Source organism: Opisthocomus hoazin, chromosome 4 (genome assembly GCF_030867145.1).
Source record: "Opisthocomus hoazin isolate bOpiHoa1 chromosome 4, bOpiHoa1.hap1, whole genome shotgun sequence".
Taxonomy (NCBI): Eukaryota; Metazoa; Chordata; class Aves; order Opisthocomiformes; family Opisthocomidae; genus Opisthocomus; species Opisthocomus hoazin.
In genome coordinates this window covers 79,325,252-79,350,469 of record NC_134417.1, presented here as the reverse complement: position 1 = coordinate 79,350,469, position 25,218 = coordinate 79,325,252, and the positions used below count along the sequence as shown (strand labels likewise).

Below are 25,218 nucleotides of genomic sequence, written 5' to 3'. Positions count from 1 at the left end.
ATTAGTACAGGACGCATCTCGCTAGCAAAAATATGTCTTGCATCACGAAAGAAAGCCAGAGCAGCTCAAGTAAATGGCTAAACCATTATATAGCAGTAAGAAATATGTGTTTTGCTATGAAAAACAAATAAAAGCAAACTACCCACCTAGATCCAATCCTTCTGCCTTTTTAAAGCATGTAGCAAGAGTAACAACAAAACTCTCTAGTTGTCAACTTCTAGAAAATAGTAAGTTAGAAGGAGGGAATGCTAAGTATGTACAAGATAAGGAATTACAGGCTTGAGAGGGAGAAGGTCTGGTTGTGCATTGTTGGGTGTGATGCGGTTTTCCTGGTTTAGTCCTTGTAAATTAGCAATGAAAATCTGTATTTCCTTCTATATAATTTGCTAATAATGCCGATGGGTTTATACTGGGGATGAATTTCACTGACTGCATAGGAAGAACATTTCCTTGACATTTTCTTGTGAGGCTTCAGCAAAAATGTTTTTGTTTAAGTTGAAACTTGCAGACACTACCGCTATTTCTGCTGCTGAAGTCAGAGAGTGAAACTGTCCTTACAAGAGTAGACCATAATCAAAAGTGAATCCGTTTTACTTGTTAAGCAAAATAAAATGCAAAACCTAACAAATTCAGACACGCACTATAAAGACCTTAAGACTCAGAACTGTCTTTTAGTGCTGTAGTAACAAGGTGTTAACATTAATAACAGCGATACTTAATAGTCTCATTAACAGTAGCACAAGCTGTTAATGCTTAAAAATATTTATGGATTAAATTTTCCAAGAGTTGACTAGAAATTTGGGCACTGTAGGTTTTTTTAATGCTGTATTTAATAACACACATGTATGTTTAAAATCAGTACTTTCATATTGTACCACATCGTTTACATTTTCTTTTCTCCAAGTTGTTGATTATTAAAGATGTGACCACATAGTGCTCACCTAGTTAAATCTTACCGAGATTTGAGACGGACTCCCTGCCAATGCAAAGGGGTGCCTCAGGGCAAGCGAAGTCTTCCAGGGCAGAAGCACTAAATCATTGATCTGCTCATCCATCTGGGTGAACCGTCATGCCCCACTTCACCTGTCCTTGGTTGACTGAATTCGCTGTAAGACGATGGCCGGGGCCAGGGAGTCCAGAGGAAGAGGAGGCAGCGGCTGTCTCGGCAGGGATGCGTGGTGTAGCTGTCCTTGCCCCACCAAGCTGTGTCTTTTTGACACGGCTTATGGGATTGCAGACAACAAAGGCAGGAAAGCTCTTTTCATAGATTGAAATGTCTACTTTTTTATTTTAATGGCAAGTTACAGTTATTCTTTATTTAACAGTTAAGACATAAGTATCGTGTAACAAACCAATCGGCAAGTTTGGTTTAGCATCTCCCCTAGAGCTACATGGGCATTTAAAAGCTCTTTGTTGTTTTTTTTAAACTTTGAGGGAGGTCTTGTGCTGCCCTCTGGGCTGCAGCCGGCCTGCCAAAGCAGCAGGCAGCAGTGGAACGTGGGCTGGCAGGGCCTTGCAAGTGATTTTCCTGCTGTTGGCGCATTCACCAGCATCATTCCATGGCGTCTGTTTCTGGAATGCAAGAAGACGATGGTGCTTATTCACCACTGGAAGTACATTTGGAACACGGATGAAGGGAGCAGCTGGTGCTTGCCTAGGTCCCTGTAAAATTTATTGGTGAGGGAGTGGCAGTAAAAAGCAAGTTTCAGGCAGAAGATTTGTTTCGCAGAGTCCATACATGTCGGCAACACTTCCTTCAGGAAAATATTTGTATCCACCTGCACTCATAGAAAATTGTCTTAATGTCAAATTGCTATAGGTTTTGCATGTTTATTTTAACCATATAGTGCATTGTTCTCCAGGATTAATAAAAAGGATTATGCTGAGATATATAGGATCAGTACTGAGTGTTCTTGTGTGTAATGGTGACATGGGTCTGGCTTAGCAGCAGCGCTGAGCACCAGGGCTACCTCTGCCCTGCCTTCAGCTATGTCCTGCGGAGAAGGTGTGTCTTCACACCGAGATGTCTGTCTCAGGTTGGAACCTAACAGAGGTGCTTAGTGTAGCTGGAGTTACCTGCAACTGGTCACTGGAACTGGTTATCTTGGATCTGCATTAATATTTTATAACAGAAAAGATATCTTGATGGGAAACCATGAGTTCTTTGCAGTCAAGGCAAAGCATGGGAGTGAGTACGCAGCACAATAATTACTTGGCATTTAGTTATTTTATTTCAAGAAAATGTGCTCTCTGGACATCCCTACTCAGAGTTCTTTGTAAGCTATAGTAAGCTGCCAACTGCATTTGAAGATCATGCCCTTCAGAGCAAGTCTTTCAGAGCAACCGTTTCCCAAGAATGGGGCAGCTCATTACAAAACTGTGAGATTACACTGATATGTCGGGGGGGGGGGGGGGGGAAGACCAACCAAACAAAAATTTTTTTGCTGTATCTGTGATTGATCTGATTCCAATAACCATGTCCTGGGAGCAGACTCCTGACAATTTTACCAGTGGGTAATCCATGCATCCTTAATGCAGTGTTTTCATTCTAATCTGCAAGTGTTGGTCAAGTAATTTTGAGGGAGAAAACCTCAAGAAGTGCACATAAACTGTATAATTTCTAATTACCTATTTTAGTGTCTTTTGGGAGTTTTCAAGCAGATTCATTCACAAATAATTAGGAAAAACAAAATACATTCCCTCCTCGTGAAGTTACTGTACTTGCCATTTAGAAATTTATCACTATATAGCTGCCAGTTCTATCTAATCTAGTATATAGACTCAATGGGCTGTCCCAAGACACTGTAGAAATGACTTTATGATTCTTCATGGTAAACAAACATCAGAAAAAAGAGATATTAGAGAAGGAAATACAGACTCTTTGGATCGAAGTCGAAATGAGTTCAAGTTAATGGAAAGAAATAAAAGCTTAAACCATAAGTCTACAAATTATTGCTCAATTGAGCTAAGTGAAAGGATCAAATCTTAGAAGTGGAAATGTTTGCCCATGTCACCATTTCTTGCATGATAAATGTAAATATGTCATCTGGCGGTGATGTGTAACGGGGTGGGATGGGTGGGGAGATGATTTCACCAGCAGACAAGGACGAACAGGAGGCAAGGTCAGGTGGCTGCCGTAGCTGGGCGTGGAACAATAGCGAAGCACTCCGAGAGTAATGCAAGTTTTTTGACGAGTGGCTTTTACCCAAGGGTTGGTTGTCTAGAAGAAGGGCCTATGGGATTAATTCCTCTGTGCTGCTGCTTTGGGGGTGGGGGTGTGTGTGTGTGGACCCCAAGCCCAACAGTCATTAACCACTAAGTTGATAATATATATGTGAAACTGAGGAATCTGTCAGCTCTAGTGGAGTTCTCCAGATTTACACTAATGCTGCTGTGCTCCAGTCTGGCTGTATAATTGTCTAAATTTACAGGAATTAATCAGGAATTTTGTTCCAGATTTTATTTATTGGTGATGCTTTTACTGCTATGTGGAATACTGGGGTTTGTTTCCCATTGGAGGAGGGGGAGGTCTGCCTAATTTATTTAGCAGCCCATTCAGTGCATAGTCAATGTTCAGGTTCTTAGTTTTTCCTTTTATGGGAAATGAAAGTAATACAAGCTACAGATATTTGAGATACTACTTCTTTATTTATGGAAATAATTTCTAAAATTACGTTTTCTGGAAGCCACTAGGAATGAAACACCAGAAATGCAGTTCCTTTTCCCAGCCTCGGTACTCCTCCTCCCATCCCTCGGGTCAGTGTGGACTTTTGCTGCCTTCTTTATGCGCTAAGCTAAGAACGCTTATCTTGTTCCATTCTGGCTTTTCTGCTGGCTCTTTTGCTTTTGCCAGGACATCCCCACAAGGCCATATAACCCTCATCTCCCTCCTACAGCTTTCCTTACTGCCACCTACATAGTTAAATTTTCAACCAGCACGACACCTGCCTGAGATAACAGATTTCCTCATTTTGGCTAGTTTGTTCCTAAAAGGAATTTAGCAACTTCTTATTTTTATCCTGAATGAAGACTGCTATACTGCCCATAATCTGCCTCAGTCAGGTTGCTTTAAATCTTCAGAGTGTTAACAAAAATTTCTGATTTTTTTAAGGAGTTCCTGAGAAATTTTTTGGTCAGTGATCATCAGGTACCTCGCATTTAGCAGAAAAGATGCAGCAGAGAATACACGCAACCCCAAACCCTCCCTAGCCGAGTCCCTTAGGCAACAGCTTGCCTTGCCACGCAGCGTCCCACCCTGACGGTGCTGGGGAGCCGGCTCTGGGCAGAGGGGAGCTGGCTGGCTGAAAAACGCTCCGGCAAACCCCCCGCCAGCGGCTGGGCACGCGGTCCCAGGCTGAGACAGAGTCCATCGAAGCTGGTTTTGTTGCTTTTAAACGAGTGATCCTGCAGCTTTGTTAGTCACTCGAGGTTCCTTCCAGTGTCAGCTGTTGCTACTGATCGTAAGTACACAGGAATATCATAGAGACACAATCCCGCCCAGTTCAAAGGAGTGTTTATATAATATATAAAAAATACAGAATAAAGCAATATATATATAATATATAATATATATTGTGGCTGTGAAGGAGATGCACAATGTCTTGGTCTGTTTTGGAAGTGTGTGGCTACATAGCAAAATGTGTGTGGCAGAAGAGCCAGAGATGTCCCTCAACCCCACCCCACAGAGGGGACACTGTGGGAGTGTGGCAGGGTCCTGGGGGAAGCCTCTCCAGGGGTGGTGGCACGAGGGCACGAGTGGCTCTGGGTGGGCGGGCAACAGCATGCAGCTGCATCGCCCAGCACGAAGGCTTTCGGATAAAATCAGGGGAGGCAATGGCAGCAGCTAGAGCCTCAGAGACACGGGCTCCATGGAGAGATAACGGCTGGGGGGAGGAAGAGGAGTGCAGCAGCCGGGTGCCAGCTGGAGCCGCGGGGGCAAAGGAGGGGGCACAGGGTGACCCCTCACCCCAGGAGCTGAGCCCTGCTCCGGGGCAGCTGTCCTGGTAAGGCCAAGCATTTGTCACAGCATATGGTGGCAGCACGCCTGTCACCGCTTCGCGTGCTCACCCCTTGCTGCTGCGTGTTAGCTGCAAGCGTCACTCCTGCAGGGAAAACCAAGGGGCTTGGAAAGTTTGAATTGCAGTCCCGCTTCACTGTAGCTCTTTAGATGGCTGTGACCTGCAGCAAGCCGGCACATTCCTAGAGATGTGCTGTCGCGAGCAAATGCATGGTTATAAACTGGACCAGCTCCTGTATTTGTTTTCTTCGAGGAACTTGACAGTAATTTCCTGAATGAGAGACAGCCTTATCTCCACAGGCTAAACTTTAGCCCTCCGAGACACAAACACAAACTCTGTGGAAAGACTGGATTAAAAAACCATCCAAGGATTTCACCTCCTGGGCCCTGGAGCAGCAGGTCACTGGGCTGACACTTGGTATGAGATGCCTATGCACAGTGTTAGCTGAGGGGTTTGCGTGTATAAATGATACAGTAGCTGTGGCTATGTCCCAAGGACCTTTTTTCTACGGTATTCCTAGCACTAATCCAGACTCTTAATGAGATTGCTTTGATGGACAAGAGAAAATGAGTTGAACAACGCAGTTTGGTGATGAGAATGACGGTGGATGGGCTAATTCAGAACAGCCTGAAGGTTTTACTCTTTACCAGAAGGTCCTTTCTACACTCTAGCACTGGGAGATCTGGAAATGTGGAAATATGTAGTATCACATCAGTCAGATAAATATTTAATGTGGTGCTGGAAGCTGGGAAGAAATACCATGTGCAGATTCACACTAAAAATACTCTCTCTTCTGTCGTCTTTCCAAAAAACATCTGCTGCTAGTTCTGGAGTTACGATAGTGAGCTAGATGGATACTGGTTCTTGACACAATATGGCTGGTTTTATGTTCTTATACATATGTATTGGCTTAGTCTTGCTTGTTACAGCAGCATATCTCCAAATTGCTTATGAGGAAAAAAACGAGAAATGAGCAAAATGTGTGGATTGGTGGACAATGAGCATCCAGCATAAAAGTGCTATTTGAACGTTAACGAAAGGATGTGTGCAACATGATAATGAATAAAACTGGGTAGTCAAAGCTGCTTTTTAACCTTGAAATATTATTTTATTCTTTATTGCACTTGAACCTAGTTGCTGCTGTGTGTTGTTATCTTGTAGCTTGGGCCACGCTGTGCTTGCAGGTTCCCAGTGTTAACCTGGTAAACAAGTATTCCGACTGCAATACAGATTTTGAGATGATGTTGCTGGGAACATAATTGCACCCTGAGTTTTGAATTAAGCAATTTAGAACTAATAACAATTGGAGGTTTTCGGTGAAGAAAACATACCAGATCACAACCATTGTTGAAATTCAGCTGACGAGAAAGATGCTCAGTTTAGGTAGGAGTTCTAAATGTGGAAACATGAAATACTGTGAGCATGTACGTTTACCTGTAATATTTTTTTATGGCAGTTCCGTAAATTTGTATTACTTTATTAAAGTAAGAATGTGAACTTATTGTACAGCTTGCAAATAGGAGTGGTGACCACTTTTCCAGAATTTTCTGTGTACTATTTATTTCCCCAGGCAAAAAAGGATAAAGAGGGCAGAATTTATCTGCAGTGATGTCACTCAACACATACGTTAAACCATTTCCTCTAATACAATACAGCTGATATATTTATCCACAAAGCTGATTTATTTGGTTCTGGAAAGCTCATCTCTGAGAAGGATGTCCCGCAGGAATTCGGCTCTGGGATAGAGTTGATCCTTTGCTACCTGCTGCTCCCGACCGAGCTGGGGAGAGGGAGCAGAGCTACGTGGAGACGCCCTCCCAGGATGCTGCTGCCGAGCACCTTTCGGGTTCGTAGTGCTGCGAGACACTCCCAGAGCACAAAGGGAAAGGAGGTTCAGAGAATAACCTCGACATTCAAGTGATATAAAAGTGATGCTCATGCCACCCTTCCAATCTCTGACTTGCACTCCACGCTTTTGCTACGCCCAGCAAACTGGCCCACTGCTGTGCTTTGGAAAAAGCGTTATTACAAGTTGAGGCAGGTTAGTTTAGGCAACACTTGCTTTAAGAAGTCATTGCCTTCAGACGCCCGTGCACACACCTACTTCTTTGTCCATAGATAATTATATGTTCATTAGAATATTCTGAATTCTAATTATGATATAAATTTGGAAAATTTGAGTGAAATTTTGTGCAGTTATTCTATTTAGAAATGGGATTTTCGTTTTTTAAGTTTAAAAACTGGCCTGAGAGGCTGATTTCACTGATAACTTATTTCTGTGGTTCTGTTTTCATCCACCTATTGTGTCTTCTTGTAACACTTACTGCGGTAGGAGCTGTTTCCCCGGTGCTGTTTCCTCTCTTGATTGGAACCTGTAGGTTCTAATGTCTGCAGAGCGGGAGGCAGCTGAGGTAAGGACTGGGAGGAAAGCAGGACACTGTATGAACCTGCCATGTCTCGTGCCAGCCATGCCCACAAGACCCAGGGCCTCCCTATGACCTCTTCTCTTTTCTCTTACCTCAATAGTCCTCCCTAAAGGAGAGATATTCCATGTACTGCAAATTAGTCACAATACTGTGATGGTTCGTATCACATTGTGGATGTTATCCTGTTCCTACTGGTAATGGAAGAATATTCTCTGTCTTCCCTTTAATTCACACTGAGAAGGAGGCATTTTTCAATTTAATAACTTCAATGAAAAGGCAATGATCTTGGAGCTTACAGCACTTAAAATACAGATCTGGCTCTGCCAGTGACTCACTCTGTGGCCCTAACTACCCCCCAGACTCCACCTTCCTCCTCTGTCAAAAGGGGACATGAATACTTATTTGTGTTTAACTGCAGTGATGATGCAAGACTTAATTAGCTATGTTTGTTGAGAGCTCTGAAAATGTGGAAATGTCACTGCTTTCGATCATTTTGAATAACTGGTGGCTTGGCTTGTCAGTGTATTACTGTTGGGCCCCCTCTTCAGAAGTGAATGGGACACGTGAAATCCCCTGGGTTTTTGTTTTGGTCTTGGCTGGCCTCGGCACACAGCTGAAGCTTGGTCGAGGCTTTAGATGTCTAAGTAGGTGGACAGAAACTCAGTGGTTTCAGAAAGGAGGGTCACATCCCACCTGCTCCTGGGCATGTTGGCTCTGAGCTTCCTCTGGGGCCACCTTAGAGAAGGTGCTGTGAGCGGCTGCCTCCTTAGCCTCGGGTTACATCTGCCGGCTCTACAACTCCATTTTCTCATCTTCTGTTTTGTTAACACGACGGCTCGTTGGTGGAGGCTATTAGGAAATTACGGCTCCTCTGGCAAGGCTCCGGCAGCAGCTGTACCAGAGGAGAGCTGCCTAGACTTATAACAACAAATCAAAGAGGAATGTCATCAGAGGAGAAAAACTTCCGAACTACTGACCAGGATCTTTCAAAGTATGAGTTTTCAAACCTTTTTTTTTTTTTTTTTTTTAAATGAGGCTGCTCACCCAATATCTGTGGGTGCGGCTTGTTCTGAGCTCCCTCTTCCCTGGGCATGAGCAACCCTTGGGGAAAACCCTTGCTCAGGGCCCGAGGCTTAGGCAGGCTGCGGAAGGAGGAGGACTCACTTCCATGAGCTAGTCCTACCATGCTGCAGTCAAGTTTCATACACCCAGGCTGTGAAATGGTTCTCACAAAACTATTAGGCCCAAACATGGGCAATTCTTCCTATAGATTTACAGGAAAGAAGGAGCTAGAAATCTGAGTTTTGGATGCAGCCGTAGACTTTGGCATTTCTTCACACCTCCATTATACAAGAGCCTATAAATCATATTTATTGGTTTATATTTCATATAGTCTATGCATTTCACGTCTCCCGTGCAGTATATATGTATACATTATGTATATATATAAAATATATAATGTATATATTATATATATATGTTGTGTATATGTATTGCCCACAGCTTTAGTGTTGTTCATCAGTACAAGAAAGGTTAAAGTCAAGCTCATTTGCAGAACAGGTACAGTAAGTCTGTGCAAGTTATGGAGGCTTTCAGGAGCTTTAAGTTTGTGGTCCATGGACCTCTGAGGTGCTACCATTAAGAAGCAGCAAGTAAAAAAAAGCTGTTTCTTGTCAATAGGCTTCAAATTTTTAAGGTAGAGTCAAAAGACCTGTTGATACATTTTTTAGGGTTCTGCATACTGAAAAGGATTGAAACGACTGAATGTAAGTCACCCTTAAGAAAGGTGAATGAACTGTGGGTATCACACTATCAAGCACAGATGGTCCACAAAGAGAAACGCCCAAGCAAGATGAAACAGTTACAACCTAAAATTAATCTTTCTGTAGTCAAGCTCGTGTAATTTTGTGGTCATTGAATTACAGAATAGAAAGAAATGAGGAAAATGCCTGGGGACAAAGTACAATTTTGGTGATAAGCGCTTTGGGAATAAAAAAAAAATTTAGTGTGCCCACCTAAATATAGGTTGAGAAAATTAAATTTATTTCCTACTACATACATTCTGACAACATTAGAAGTACATACACATAATGAACTGTCTTGGAGGTTTTCTTTAAGTGACAATAATGAGACCTGCTATTTTGTAGCTTTCTTTTTAAGTTGTATCAGCATGTCTGTACTTGAAAAATGTTAACAGTTTAGTCAAAAAATCTTGCTGTGATTGGCCAAGTTTTAATAAGCTGCAATCTGTTATCTAGTTTGAACATCTAGATAAATATTAACCACACTCAGGCAGTAAACCCATACCTTTTTTTCGGGTTTTTTTCACTCTGTGACTAGCCTGCCACAGGTAAGACACTCCACCCTTCTTACCCATCTCGAAAACATACCTTCTCTCAACAGTTCACGAAATGAAGACTTCATATGGTGACCTGACTATTCCTCCAAGGTCAGTGCTACATGGCACACATGAACATCGATATCCCAGCCACTCTGAAAGAGCAGAACAGTTTTTCTTTCACAGAACAAACCATCATTACTCAATTTTATTTTTACAAGGCTGCAATACCATTGCTACTACTTCTCTTCCCTCCTCTCCATCAGGCCACCATTTAAATCTACTGTGCTGAAAATGAACTTTCCATTTCCACCTTCCCTGTATCGCCTTGATACACCCCAGCAGCCCCTGGCCCCCGCTCTGAGCTCACTCGCAGGCAGCGGTTGTCGTGGGCGGTCGTATTATTTCAAGCTCCTCAAGCTGGTAAACTTTGCCAGAGTGAATCACTTTGCTTTCTTATTACTGCAGTTAGAAGCAAGCTGAAACTTGCCATTTTCAAGGTAACTTTCATTTTGTTCCCCACATTGCTTCTTTGCCCTCGGCTTCCAGAGCTGAGGTTTTTTTCTCTTCTGCCAGCTCTGCTTGGATCCAAAAACAGGCTGAGCGAAGTAGTTACTCGCCTTTTAAACTAACTTGAAAGCTGCCTGAATTCAGGCTACTGCCTAGGATATTTACTATTTGCACAGTTATCTATGCTTTAACCTTGCTGGACTCTCCTGGTTGACATGAACAGTCAAGTTCAGTGCTGTGGGTTATTCCACGGTCTGATGAGAAACTGATGATGAAATCAGGTGTGTCGGTGGCACAGTCCTGCTTATTTATAATCAAAGCCTTGTGTTCCATTAATATAGGGCAGATCTTAAGCAGCTGCAATTTCTCAGATCTAAATCCTGTTTGAGGTTCGCTCAAGCCTATTTGTGAGGCTTTTTCTCAGGGTCATACATTTTTATGCTCTTCTATCACTTGTCCTCTCAGCTTCATGACCCTCCTGTCCCTCTGTTAGACACATCAGACATCGCAAAAGTAATACTAAGGAAAATAATCTTTTTCTACAGGTCTCCTTTCTGGGTGGTGACATACCTAATGGAAGCTGCTGGTCACAAACTGGAGTTGCAGCTCCTCTTTGTGTTCTGCCCCCTTGATTACAGATATTAACAGGGTCAGGTGGGAAATCACTGCAGCATCAGGGAGAGGTGGGAGCAGGCAAGTAGGGGAGACAAAGGGAGACCAAAATCTGTGTCCACATTGCTTTTGGCAGAAGAGTTTTGGCCAGAAAGACAGACGTCAAGAGGAAGAAGAAAACCGGTCATGTCAGCCTCAGGGATCACTGCTTTTCTCTGGGCTGCAGGAGAAAAAGGAGACACTTGAGATAACAGATTGGAAATTTGGGCAGGGAGGTGTGCTGCGGTATTTTCTCAAGGAGAGCAGTGCGTTACCGGGTCTCTTTCATCATCAGGTGAGAATAAAACAGAGAAAAGCTTCTATAAAATGACTGTTGAGAAAGTCTGCGCTGGTGGAAGTTGGAAGCGTGGACGGGATTAGGCAGCTCCAGGAACAAAGCGCTGGACTCCGGAGGAACGCCTGCCCCCAGGGAGAGCAGCACTGCCTGGATGTGCTAGTTACTCCTTGGTAGGCAGTGTAATCCCCAAAGCAGATATTAAAATATGAGTATGAGTCTCAGCCTTTTGACTGGGTCAGCCAAATTTTCCTGCAGTGCGAAGATAGGTCAGGCTTACAACGGATCCATTCTGTCCCACTGTAGACACCAAAGCTCGGCTGCAATGTTGTATTACTGTGCAAGGTCTCTTACAAGCCAAGAATGTTGGACTGAAGGCTTTGTCCTGGGCATACTTTTACTGAAAATGACCACCAATATTGTCTGCTATGACTGATGAAACCTGAAATGTCTTATATTTTGCGTAAGAAAAGCTTTGACTGACAGCCCCAAAGACAGCCATCAGCTAGTTGTTGTTGTCTGGCTGGAGGAAGCTACAGAGCAGGATAACAACATATTCTCCTTCTGCCCTTAAATAAAGCCAACAGAATTCAACAAAACAAAAATATACTGCATTTCATGTGTTTGTTTTAGGATTTCACTACCATTATTAAAATACTGTGGAGCAAGCCAAGAAACAAATAGGGATTTAAATAACAGCCATGTCTCCGGTTAGTAAGATAACACAATGTGCGTTCTTACCTAAGTATTTCCAGAGTCCATAAATACTAAAACACGTGTAGTTGTCTCCAAGGAAGTAGAGCACAGGGCTGCTCAGAGCTGAGTTTGTGCAGTGCTCTCCAATAACAAATTAATGGCTTCCCTGGTTTGATGCATAAGAAAGCTTGTTAATTTGCTTAGTTGCAGTACCAAAGATATATTGAATAATTTTGCATACATGGAAGTGCTGACTCCACAGCAGCATGGGCAGACACCAGCAAAAGGACGCTGTTAATCCTTCTGCCTATGCAGTACCTGTTCTGTGAAGAGAAAATTTTGCCTGGTCATTAGGGCTGCAAAACAAGTGCACTAGCGATTATGAAATCTAAATTCCTTGGTCAAACCAGCAAAGGTGTTTTACACTGAGTTAGCGCAGGTATAACGCACCACACAAGTGAAATCTGGAGCAACATCTCCTAGGTCTGATAAGTCTGGCACCTTGCACCATCACTAAAATTACCTCCCACCTCCCGTGCAGTAAGACGGTGCTTCACAGTTAGTTCCACAAGTGCCGGTGAGAAAAGTCTCCCGATGGTGCTGACAGCTGCAGCTGAGTTTATCCTTCAGTATTTGCAGAGACAAGGGCCGAATCCTGCCTGCCTCCGCCGGCACAGCCACAGGGAAAGCCCTCGCTCAGCCCGTGTGTTCGGACTCTCTGTTTCGTGCCCCTTGTGTGAGCACCATGATTGAAGGGGAGCTTTACCTTTTCTTTAGTGCCTCCAGAAATTTGAGACCCTGCAGGACTGTAGCTTGCTGCAGGGATGATTATTTCTCAGGTCTGGTGATTAGCTGCAAGAAACCTTTTAAGAGGAGAAAACTGGCAAAGGAGAAAAAGGCTGTTTTAAAAAAGATTAACAGAAAGAGAAATCATGGTAGGGACGGGGAAACCAAGAGGCAATGTTAGCAAAAAGAAGCTCCTTGAACGGATTTTTGTACATGGCTCTCATTCCTCACTTGGGCATGTGTTTGTGTTTGCATTAGGGATGAAAAAAAGTTTTCAGTAAGCAGCTGTGAATAATTGAAGATATCATGGATTAATATATTCAAAGAGGAAATGCAAAAATAGAAAAAGAAAGGAATATCAATATTACAGAAGCAATTCAGAAAATCTGAAAAAACAGTCAAAGGGAATAGATGAAATTAAGATCTGATGAAACAGAGAAACATGCAACTACCAAAGTTAGAAAAAAGTCATCATATCCTAAAAGCTTGAGGCATTAAAAAAGGCAAGAAAATATATTTGTTGTGTAATAATTAAGAATGAAAGAAGATGCTATGAATACGAAGCTGTCCTGTAAAGATGGCCAGAATATATAAAATACTTTTATGATGAATGGCAGGAATCCAAATTTGGAGTCACCACAAGAGAAGAACAAGTTCAGATAATTGCTGTGTGCAAAACAGGTGCCTGGAAGTACAGAAGAAGGGAGAGATCTACACATAGTAGATGCTTCTTGTCTGAAAAAAAACAATCCTTAGCCAGGTGCGCCAGCAGAAGAGTCTGAATGAAGACAGAGAAGATGAGATCGAACTGAAATTTCTCAGAAAAAATTACTCCCTGCACACAGCTTTCTCGTGAGGCTGTTTATCTACAAGGCTGCCAAAATTATACTGGCCAAGCAGCGGGCCTTGTGGCAGGCATGTAAGTTGATGTGAATATTAGGAGGTGAAGCACTGACACAAATCACATAGTGTATGAGCATACACATATACAGGCATTCAAATTAACCAGTTCACTGTGAATTTAAAGCTTATATGACTGAGCTAAATATATTCAGTTCTTTTTTTTTGTTTGTTTGAAAAATATCAAATTATATGGTAAACCTGTATCATAATCTTTTTTCAATTTTTTGACACCTCCTAGGTGCTCCAAGCACAGGTAAAGATCTCAGCATGTGAAAATACGCAGAGATGGTTCCTTTCCGGAATGAATACATTGTAAAAAAACTTAATCCACTTACAGAGCACTGCTAATAGAAAAAAAGATATGAAATTGTCCACATGCTTTGCTTGCAGTTATTCACTCAGCAAAAAAATAAAGAAAACCTCAGAGAACAGGCGAAGGCAGAGGTCAAGAACACACTAAAAAAATATGCTAAAAATTCCCGCTAGACCTCAACCAGGCTGAGATCTATGGATGGTAAGTGGTGAGTATCTGGTGTTTCAGAAGATTTGAATAGATGGAATTGGACAGAGGACTGTCCGGCAGCGCTAACGCCTTCTCTTTTGCCTGAACCACGCAGTTCAAAGCTGTGTGAAAAGCTCCAGCCCAAACAGAGTACCTGTCGGCATAACGGCTCCCTGTACCTCTGAAATGAGCAGGGCTAAATAGCAAAGCTCTTAATCTCGGAAGACAAAACCAGCCAGCCCTCATGGATAGGAGGGTGGCTCATGAAACAAGCAGCTCAGAGCTCTAACGGGCCACTGCTGTCTGTCCTGCCATGGGCAAGGACAACTCAGCAACATGAAAAGCAGCTCTGGAGTTGCTACGGTGTATCGGCCAGTATTTTAAAGTGCGTTGGCTGTTTCGGGTTGTCTTCGGACACCACGATCCAAATTGCAGTGACTCAGAGTGCGTCACCTGGCCATTTGCAACACGAGGCCAGCAACCTCCAGGAGCGAGATGGAGAAAAGCCCCGAGAAGGGTAAACTGTTTCCAGCTTTAATGTACTCGTGTCCATCGCAGCTCCAATTTGCAACAGTAAGAGCTGGAAAATATGGGCTCCGTCCACATCTCCGCTCAGCAGGTCCAGACTTTAAAATCTATTTTAGGTGTAAAAAGTATGGAGAAAGCAGCATTCAGTACACTCTCATTTCAAGCTGTGAGCTGGAGTAGGTATTGGATTCTGTAAGAAAAAATCAGAAAACTTCAGCAGCTTATTGATAAATCTTGCAAGGAAGAAAACCTGTTTGCAAAACCGTGTGTTAAATGAATCACCTCTCTCTACTATGATATCAGTTTAACAGGTCGAGAAGAAATTGTTCTCCCTTATAGAAAATAGTTGTTTGACCTCGGTAGATTTTAATTCTCGAACTCTTGCAACAGCCTATCTGCAATTAAACTCTTTGTTGGCTTCAGGTGAGGCTGTGCATTTGTAATTTCTGTGGTGTCAGAAAGACAGCCAACTTTTTGTTCCTTGAAAGTGGTTAAGGTTTCTTCAGTTATAACACACATGCATAACAACATTCCATGTTTTATTTCCACTGTCCTTCTGTGTTAAACAATTTTCTGTATCAATGATTCGTTGCACTTGGACTCAGCAATTAGAGGTAATTTAAGTTCTGAATAACGTGTTAGTAAGAAGTTTTGTTGGGTTTTTTTTTTCCCAAAAGAGAAAATAAACTGTAGAAAATATTACTGAAGCATACCAAATGCACATTTACCTCCATATGAAGGACTAACTATTAAACCTGGGATATACTGAAATCCTAGAACAGATGCCATGATGGATATAACTGCAGTGTCAGCTGGATTAACGTGGAGCCGCACTGTGAACTTCTGGCAAATTAGGAGGCTCCTGAGTTGGTAGCTCCTCGGCAGCAGGCAGATCTGTAGAGCTAATCTTGTCTGGCTGATCTGTCTGTTTTGTTCTGGACGCGTGAGTTAATCTGCTCTAAATTCTGCTCTCAAACATAAACGGATAGCCCCCGCAGAAGGCAGCAGGACCTGTGCTCAGGTATGGTCCTGAAGCAGACCAGGCTGTAATTTTAATGTGTAAAAAATCCTGCTTTTTATACAGGCTGCTAAGCGTTTCTTTGAGTCCTGGAATGTCAGTTCCTGAAGGGCCTGTGTAGAGGATGTCTTTTTGCTCAGTGAAACAAGATGAGACCTGAGTGAGGACTTTTTTTTGGCATTGAGCAGTGGCTCTCAAGCTGCTCTGCTGCTGCTCTCCAGAGACGCTCCTGTGGTGGGCTGTAGTCCATGCATTAGCGTAGTCAACAACAGATCAAAAACCAAAAGGTGATCTTTAGGAATGATTTTGTTGCCACTGATTTCAGCTCTTTTTGCCTGTTGCACCTTGATGGACTTGACGCGTACCTGTGCCAAGGCTAGTTAGTTGGTCTTGTATCAGAGAAGATAATTTGTTTTGAATTACAGATTTTAAATCTTTGCAGACCAACTTCATCTGTTGGGCTGCTTCTGTGAAGAATTAAAAACATCCTTCTGCTGTAAAACACTGCACTGAATTTTGGAAAACTTTCTCATTTACTGTCATCATCTTTTCAGTCTTGAATAAAATAGATGACTTGCAGTATGTGACAGTCTGTCATGTAGCTCCTGGGGATTCTCCTATTTCATGTGAGTCTTCTTTTTACTGATTTCAGCAGCTGCAAATACTTTCAAGAAAGACAGGAGGAAGGGAAAGCAATAAAAGGATCTGAGATGAAAGCAAAAGTGGGATGGGTATGGAAAAGATAATAAAGTAGAGAAAGAGGAGGAAAAGAAAGGAGATTTTGAGGCTCATGAAAGGAACATGGGAGAAAGCAGAGTGAAAAAGATAATGTGTCACCTCTCTCTGATTCTTGCTTTCTTATTTCATCTCCTCTAACTAAGCCAAGAATCATCTTAAAAGCAGTGTCCACATTTCATCTGTCTGCTTTTTCCCCCATTCCTCTTTAAAGAGAGCTGCAGATGCTCAGAAGCACTGAAGTCTGGTCATAGCACATATCTGGAAGTTTATGGAAGATGTCAGCAAGTAGTTTTGCAGCAGCAGTGAAGGTGACCGTGTGTATCCCAGTCACATTCCCTGTGAGGAATCGTGTAATTCATTCCCTGCTGGTCCTCCATGCTTTGACACTTGTCTGCTGGCCTGTGCACTAGACAAGGCGCTCTGCAGGCACTACGGGACTTTGCTCGGGAGCAAATGTTTATACAGGGGTGATAGAGAGCGTGTGTTTTCAGCGCGTGTAGCAGGAGTGCATTTAACTCCATGTGTAACCGGGATGAACGTGTTCTAAGAACTTGTCTGTATTTACATCCCTTTAAAATCCTGTGCAAAACAGGTCTCTGCTGTGACATCCTTACCCCCCATAGTCTTCCCTGTTACGATCGACACATGGAGAAGCTGAGGGAAGGATGTGTTTCCTTTCGCGCCTTATCAATATTTTCCTGCAATCACCAAGTAACTTTTTATTGAAAGCTGCATCACTATCCCACTCTCTTTCAGTCCAACAAGGATGATAGAGCGAGAGGTTAAGCAGGGATCCCTAAGGAGGAACACCAGCTGAGAAATATATTCTTAATATGTTCATAAACCACCAGAACAATTTGTATGGTGGAATATATGTACTATTGTGTTTTGATAGGCCTTTTGACTAACATACCCCGTGGGTGTTCCTCTTCATGTCACAGGAAGGTATTTTTTCAGGAATGCTCATCAATAGATAAAACCTGATTGTGGCAAGTAATTTGGCACAGCTTCTCCTCAGCAAACGGGTTCCTCTGACAGTATCTGAATTAGTTCCAGCTCTGGCAAGTACTTGACAAACAGAGCCCAGTACTGTAACTCTGTGTTGATACTGTTTATTCCTTATTTGAGTAGGGTAGATAAGGCCCTAGGGCCTGATCCAAAGCCCACAGAAGTCAGTGAAAAGACTCCACAAGCATTTTTAGTCGCTGGAATCCTGTATTCTGTGTTTCAAAGGCTTGAAATCTGTGCCAGGAGCTTCATCAATAACTGAAAGGCTGGAAGAAAAGCGAAGAGCAAACCTCTGGACAGGCAGAAGGAAGGAAAGCAGAATGAAAACATCCAATATATTCTCAGCAGAGACAAAATGTCTCCAAGTAGCCTTTGTAGACAAAGATTGAAAAGATAAGTAACCTCTGATATTTTTAGGAAAGAACCAAATTTCTAAAAGCTTTAAGACAAAATTAAAATGAACTTCCTGGAATCTAAAAACCGTCTATTCTACAAGCACCCTGTAGTTCAGTCTTCCATAAATTAACCACATTCACCTTGATTTCTTGTGGTGGTCATAAATCCCTCAAGTTCCACTTTTTTTAACAGCTTTATTTTTACAGTTTTTAATGATAATTGCTGGTAACTGAAAAATTGCTAAAAACTTACTTTCACTAATAATATGTTTATGTGTTTGTTCTCAACATTACAGGGATAGACAGCAATGAGCTCTCTGCTTAGATTATCTAGTATTTTCCGTGCTGAAAAACATTGTAGTTGTTTTTTGACTTGATAGTTGTTGTTGGGAAGCTCTGATAACTGAATCTCTGGAGTTGCCCTATGAAATTGGTCAGGGGTAAAATTTCAAATCTGTAAAAGTGCTTTTTCTTTGTCCTGTGAAATTCTGTTGCGATTTCCCAGCCTCAGCTGCTGATGTTCACCACGCCCCTTCTTCCTTTCGCTTTGCTCTGGAAAGTTTGCTGAAACTGTAAGTGGTGGTGAACTGATGGCGGCCTTTGGGGATAACTGGGCTCACATCCCCAAAGCAAAGAGATTGGTCACACTAGCGTGGCTGGAGCCTGCAGAACAACTTCAGCAGAAGGGCATGGGAGAAGGTGGCAGACCATTCTCCCAGCGCAGATCCCCATGGTGGCTCTTGATCACCACAGGCACAGAGCTGTGGACTCCCACGGCCCTAAGGACAAATAAAGAACGGCCAACTCCAACGTCTGCCTTAGATACGTTTTGCAGTACTGCGACATTCAGAACTTTACCTATGCTGCTATGTGAATATAATTCTGTTCAGCCCATAGCATAAATACAGCATGCGATACAAGAGCTGTGTAAAGCTACTCATGTGCATAATTTCCCTACAGCAATTCATAGCTCTTGGTATAGATCTGTAGCACGTATAGTATACATGAAGACTGCTCAGGTATCTCCTTGGCAATGTTCCCTTCTGTGCTCCGACACCCCCACTGTCTTCACTCCTCCCGTTTAGGTCGTGGTTTTTGCTTTTTAGACCTCTAACGACTGTGCTTCCTTTTCTGTGGATTATCTCCAAGTGCCCACACCAAAACATGACTCGATATTCTAGCTCAGGCCTCCCCAATTCTCAACAGAATGAAGCCATTACTTCATGCCTCTTAGAGAAAGCACTCCCATTTAAACAGTTTGATGACGGCTGAAAACCACCAGAAAATTAAGAAAACTATTAAAAACCCTTGAACGTTATTCTTTTAAAAAGTAGCATAAGACCAGTACAGATACCGACAAAAAAGCAGTAAATTCACCTATACTCCTTCTTTAACCTCCTTTTCACTACCTGAACTTGCTTGAGGGACAGGCTGGAGCCCCCGGAAAGCTCAACAGTCTTGTGACTTTTCCTGTAAATCATTGATTCTTCTTTGCTACAGTTTCAGCCTTCTGTTATACCACAAGGAAAGTTCTTGTCTTCCCAAACCTTGTGCGTCTGCGTCTCCTAAGTCTGACATTAACACCTGCGTGATTCTGTAATTACTTTTTAACGACTTGAGGACTTTCCCCAAATCCCAGCCTCTTCTGAGAAGTAGAAAATAATTTTTTATCCAGCCTCATTTTTTTTCCAGGCCAGAGCTAGCCACAATTACTTAATAAGCTTTAATGATTGTCTCATTCATAAAACAAGATGTTAGGAACCACTGCCTTGCTCGTTTGTGGAAGTACCATCAGTATGCAGGGAAAAAATCACAAAATGTAATGGCAGAGAAGTCAACCCAGTCCTGTAGTTAAAAAGTTACCCCCAGAAAGATCTCAAACAGTCACGGGCATGTTTGATTTGATAAAGTTAGAGACTGAGAGTAAAATATGGATGATTTACAACTTTAGAAGTTGGATTTTTGAAGGTGTGAAAAACAAGTTAAGGCTTTACCTAGTAACTGAGCAGAAGGAGAGTTACCACAGGTCACTATCTTAAATTGTCAAAACCCGGTAGTGTTCTGTTATCTTCCACAAGCTGTTTTTACAAATGGCAGTTTGAACTCATATCAGGAGGCAGAGTTTAATTTTTTTTGTCTGCTTCATAGAAGTTAGCTACCCCAATTTTTTTTTTTAACTTTGACTTCTATGTGATTTTAATAACTTTTTTTTAACTTTAGTTCTTTGAGGAATACTATTACTTTTCAGTTTGATGCTGGTATTTCCACTGTTCTGAATTAACTCAACTTGGCATATGGAAACATTTATATTTAAAATCGTGTGAACTTCAAACATAGTGCACACTGAATCAGTGTTTTCTTGTCAGACCAGGGAATACCTGTACGCCATGAACAGACTATTAAACCTGAGCACATACAGGATTATTCCAGAACAATTCTTCCATTTAGAGTACAAACGCAGAATAAATTGTGAAATGGCTCTGGAAATCAGCAGTGCTCCACTGGCTGAATAGTTTTAACATTCAGATAAAACTGGCTTTCGGTAATCTGCACTAGGTCGCAAGATTCTCACTCCTTGCATGTTTGCAGTATTTACACAGTGGATTTCAAGCTTGTGGCCATTTTGAACAGAACTTGAATATTAAGCATTAATAATCGCAAGCTCTGATTCTCTCCATCCCATGCTCCATCTCCTGCTTCTTCCTACCAGACAGACCATTGCCTCTGCATGGAAATCTTCCAACCACGTACCAACTTATAAATGAATTGTCAGGTTCTATGATGCATTAGCCCAGAAAAGCTCAACATCCAGAACTATATATATGCCACCCATGTTGCAACATGGTGTCCTCTTATTAAGTACATGGAAAGTAGCTGTAATTTTTTGAAACTAGCAACTCTTGCCAATTTTTCTCCTGATTAGTATAATCCTTTTCTCATAATCTCTTATAATAATGTTTTATACTTCATTTGTCTTATATAATTAGACCTTGGACAATCTCACAGCCTTGTTACTTTTGTTTGTTAAAGCTCATTTGTCCTTCTAAGACATCAACAAACACTATACTTGGTAAACTGTATTAAAAATGTTTTCAGAATGATGTATGTATAACTTGTGTGTGTGTGTATCTAGTAGGAAAGAAATTCAAATCTCAGAGGTCCTAGTTCCTGTTAGTACTATCAGTGTTCATGCAGGAGTCTTTAAGTTTTGGCCTTAAATCAGATCCCAGGATAAACTTGTTTTCTTCATACTTCACTACTGAGATCTCCTGTTTTACACATTTAATAGAAAAACTCTCAATATCTCTTTCTAAACTGTTTCATCTTTTTTTTTTTTTGAGGACACTTCTAGAGCAGCTGGGAAAACTGCCAAGAAACTTGTTAAAGAGAGTAAGAGCAGGAATTAAATCACAGAAAAACATGAAAAACTTGTAGCAGTCTGAGCAGTGAAACAATTATTGTCGACCAGCAACTGTATCTAATAATAATTTTTATAGCAGTGTGGTAAAGTTCCTGATATGCAGCATTGTGTTTCAGCAGATAAACGCAAATGAGAACTGAAGTATAATGTTGAACATTACAAAGTCTACACCACTGTAAAATTGCTGGTTAAAAACAGTCTTGGAAGAGTCTCTACTGACTTTACATTCTTACAGATGTTTCTGCAAGTTTCTCAGGTGAGGTCTTAAAGCAGGGATTTATACCTCTTTCAACCTCTCAGTATGTTCCCAGCAGCCCTTTTGATCACCTAGAAAGCACAAAACCAGCAGGTTAATGGAAATTTTCAACGTTTTCCAATAATAAATTTGATGAGCTATGGCCATAAAAACGTGGAGTGTGTTCAGTTGTCTCAGTCATCAGCTGTAAACTGTTTACTCTGGGTTTATTTAGTTTCTGTCTTTCTGAACTCCTGCATGCTGCCTTTCTGCTCCTTACAAGTGAATGCTGGGGAAATGATAAAATATTCTAACACGGCAGGTGCGCGTGTTTCCTGCTTTAACAGATAGACGTGCTGCTTCTCATAGAGGATTCAGATCCTCGTCTGTGTTATTAGTTCAGATAACTCAGGCGAGTAATGGTAATAAAATTAATGTCTAAGCTTAGAGTTATCTGTAGGTCAATGGGTGGGCTGTTTCATCTTTGGTCTTGTGAATGTTCCAAAACTTTCCAAAACTGCAATTATTGAAAAAAATTTTACGGATTCCAGTGAAATTGAACCAGATGCTCATGGGGCCAAATTAATATAATCTGACTTTTCTGTTTTCTTCACTTCAAACTGCTAACTAGAATGCAAAGGGCGAGCGATGCTGTTCTCACCTTACCTTTGACTTAACTGGGCAATAATTTCACCCCGAATGTTTTAAGAACATTATTAATTCTGCTCCTTAACTGCGTACCTACCGAACCACAGATAGCTTTTCTTCCTGTACCGGACCCGAAGTCCTTCGAGTCACTAATGCTGTCGCTGTGGGGAGAGCAGTGGCCTGCCAGCTGGGCCAGCGGAGCCCGCAGGGGCCGCGCTGCGGTGCCCGGGGTGGCAGCAGCAGGGTGGTGATGTTACGCGCTACGGAGCTGGCTTCAGCTTCGTGTTGCCAGTGCTGCGTACAAGTCCAGGGAAATAAATCAATCAATCAAACAAATAAACAAACACGCTTTTTTCCCCCCTGCCTCCCTGTCCTCCACACTCTGCCTTCACTCTGCAGTTAATGTGAATTGTTTCACCATTCCTGCCCGAAAGAAGTATGTTGTCAGGCCACGCTGAAGGTCCAGGGAGCCGTGCAGCTCCATTGCCCTCAGTGCCCCATGAGGACACGTGAGCGGTACCCCTGAAGCCCTTGACTTCCGACGGCTTTCAGCAGGGGGATGCCCGGCGGTCCCACCCGTGCCGGCGGTACTGGCGATGCGCCAGCTCTCCCTCCCTCCGCGTCGCTTCTGTCGCCTCAACAGAAACCCAAAGGACCTCGCAGCCCACCCGATGCCCTCTGCGTGCCGTGGCCTTCCCCCAAGCCCGGGAGAAGCCTCCTGTTCCCAGCAGCGTGCCTTCGCTCCGGTCCGGGGTCTGGTTCGCTCCCGCCGCCCCCCGAGGGCAACGACCGGGGCCGGGCTCGCTGCGGGGTCCGCAGCCAGGGCCGCGGCAGGGCGGAGCGGGGCGGGGCAGGACCGCCGCACCCCTGGGCGCTCGGTCCGGGTCCCCAGCCCCGCTCCCCGGCCCGGCCCCCGGGCTCCCCCCTGGCTCCCCGCGGAGCCGGCCGGCTGCCCCCGCCCCGCTGCGCCCGCCCCGCGCCTCCGGAGCGGGGAAGGCAGCGCCGCCGCCCCGCCCGCCGCCGCTGCGCGCCGGGGCAGGCGCCGAGCAGGTGGCCGCAGGCAGCGGGCAGAGCCGCGGCATGTGAGCGGCCCCCGGCTCGCTCGGCCGCGCTCCCCGGGAAGGAAGGCAGCGCCGTTCCCGGCTCCCTGCCCTCGCCTCGCTGGGCCGGCCGCGGAGGCAGCGCGGCGGCGGCGGCCGGGGGCTGAGCGCCGCGCCCCGCCGGGGGGCGGCCGTGGCGGAGGGCGGAGAGGAAGAGGAGGAGGAGGAGGAGGAGGAAGGCTGCGCGGGGCCGGAGGGACGCGGGAGCCCCCCGGCCGCGCAGGATGAAAGTCACGGTGTGCTTCGGGAGGACACGGGTGGTCGTGCCCTGCGGCGACGGGAACATGAAAGTTTTCAGCCTGATCCAGCAAGCGGTGACCCGCTACAAGAAGGCGATCGCCAAGGTGAGGGGCGCGGGGAGCGCCGCCTGCGATCAATATGGCGCTTCCCGGAGCGGGAGGGAAGCGAGGGGGGAAAAGTCCGGGCTGCCCCGCCGGGAGCGGCGGGCACGGGGCCGGGGCGCGGCGGCGGAGCCCTCCTGGGAGCGTGTGCCCGGAGCCGCCGAGGGGAGACGGGCCGGGGGGGAGGCGGCCCCTCCGCGGCGGGCAGCGCGGCCCCGGCGCGGCTCCCCGCGGGCGCCGGGCGGGCCTCGGCCCTTTGTTCGCCGGTGCCTGGCGGCGAGCTGGCGGCCCCCGCGGGTGTCGGTGCGGGAAGGGGGCGCGGGGGGTGGCGGGGCCGGGTCCGCCCCGGGGCGGGCGGCGGGGCCGAGGTGCCGCGGGCCGGGCGGGAGCCCGCCGCGGAGGGCTGGAAATCCAGCCCCAGGCTTCCCGGCCCTCCAGGCCCGGCGGGGAGGGCGGTGGGAGGGGACCCCGCCGCGGGGCTGTCCGGCGGCCCCCGGGTCCGGGGGGGGGCCCCGCGGCGGCGCGGCCACCGCGCAGCCTCCGCGCCTGCCCCGCTCCCGAGGGGCTGCCGGGGCGGCCTCCGCGGGTACGGGAGGCGGCCGCGGTGCCCCGGGGCGCGGGGAGCGCCGGCCCGGCCCGGCCCGGTCCCGAAGCCGCCCGCGCCAGCCTCCCCCTGCCCCGTGTCGAAATCCCTGGCTGTGGGCGTGCGGGCGGCTGCACGCTCGGCTTGCCCTCCCTAGCCGACTTGCCGGGCGTTGGGTTTTTTTTTGCTCCTTTCCTTGTCTCTTCTTGTTTTTTTTTTCCTGTACTTTTTTTCTTGTTGTTGCAAACTTCTTGTGAATCAAGCGGTTTGTTGGGACAACGCGACCGTGGCTGGCGGAGAGCTGGAGCAGCGGCCTTCCCCTCTGCCCTGCCCGAGCCGTCCCAGCAGCTGGGCGCGTGTTCCCCCAGCGCTGCTGCCCGACGGACCGGCTTTACGCCGCGGAACCTGGACGTTCTGCTTTGGCAGATGCTGGCTGCCAGGCGCTCCGAAACCTGCGGCGGAAGGAATGCTGTGAACTGTATATTGACTGGTTTGAAGCGATTCCCAAGAAAAATTTTAAGATGTGCTTTCTCAGAGAATTCCCCTTGCTGGGAGGAGAAAAGTAACCGAGGTTCCCGTTACCTCCCCACTTGGTTCCTGAAGAACGTGATTTTGGAGAGGACAAATGCATTCTCTCTGTATTTTTGTTATTCCTCGTGTAACATAGTTGTGATTCTGGCTGGAAAAAGAGTAAACTGATTCGCTAGGATATGGCCGTGGCTGCGTACCAGCTGTTATTTATGTATGGCAGTTAGTGCACGTGGCAGTCTACCCACATGTAGGAGACGGTGGTCAAAAGTAGCTTTCTGCTGAACGTGAACGGGTGGACAGCAAAGTGTGTCCCTTGGGGGAGCACCGAAAGCCTCATCGGGCCGTTCGGGTGAGCAGTGTGCGCAGAATTTGTTCATCAGTGTTACAGCATCAGTAAAATGAATTATTTTGATGTGTTGTGTTTCAGAACTGTGTCCTGTGTCACTCACGTGGCGCTGGGCTGCGTCCTGGTATCCAGCTGTTCAATTGCATTAAGGGATGGCAATTAAGTTGTGCCGTGTGATGTTAAGCCTGGAAGTGATTGCAG

At 45.0% G+C, this 25,218-nt stretch overlaps 1 protein-coding gene across 11 annotated transcripts in view; it reads left to right on the top strand.

Moving 5' to 3' along the window:
- The first annotated feature begins 23,368 nt into the window (after window positions 1–23,368).
- The window catches only part of PARD3 (par-3 family cell polarity regulator), a 471,104-nt gene continuing 469,254 nt past the window's right edge, over window positions 23,369–25,218 (top strand). For all 11 annotated transcript variants that reach the window (XM_075419691.1, XM_075419690.1, XM_075419689.1 and 8 more), the window contains exon 1: window positions 23,369–23,560. In XM_075419691.1, the coding sequence (XP_075275806.1) occupies window positions 23,441–23,560 (120 nt within the window). In that variant the 5' untranslated portion in view covers window positions 23,369–23,440. The remainder of the gene's footprint in view (window positions 23,561–25,218) is intronic.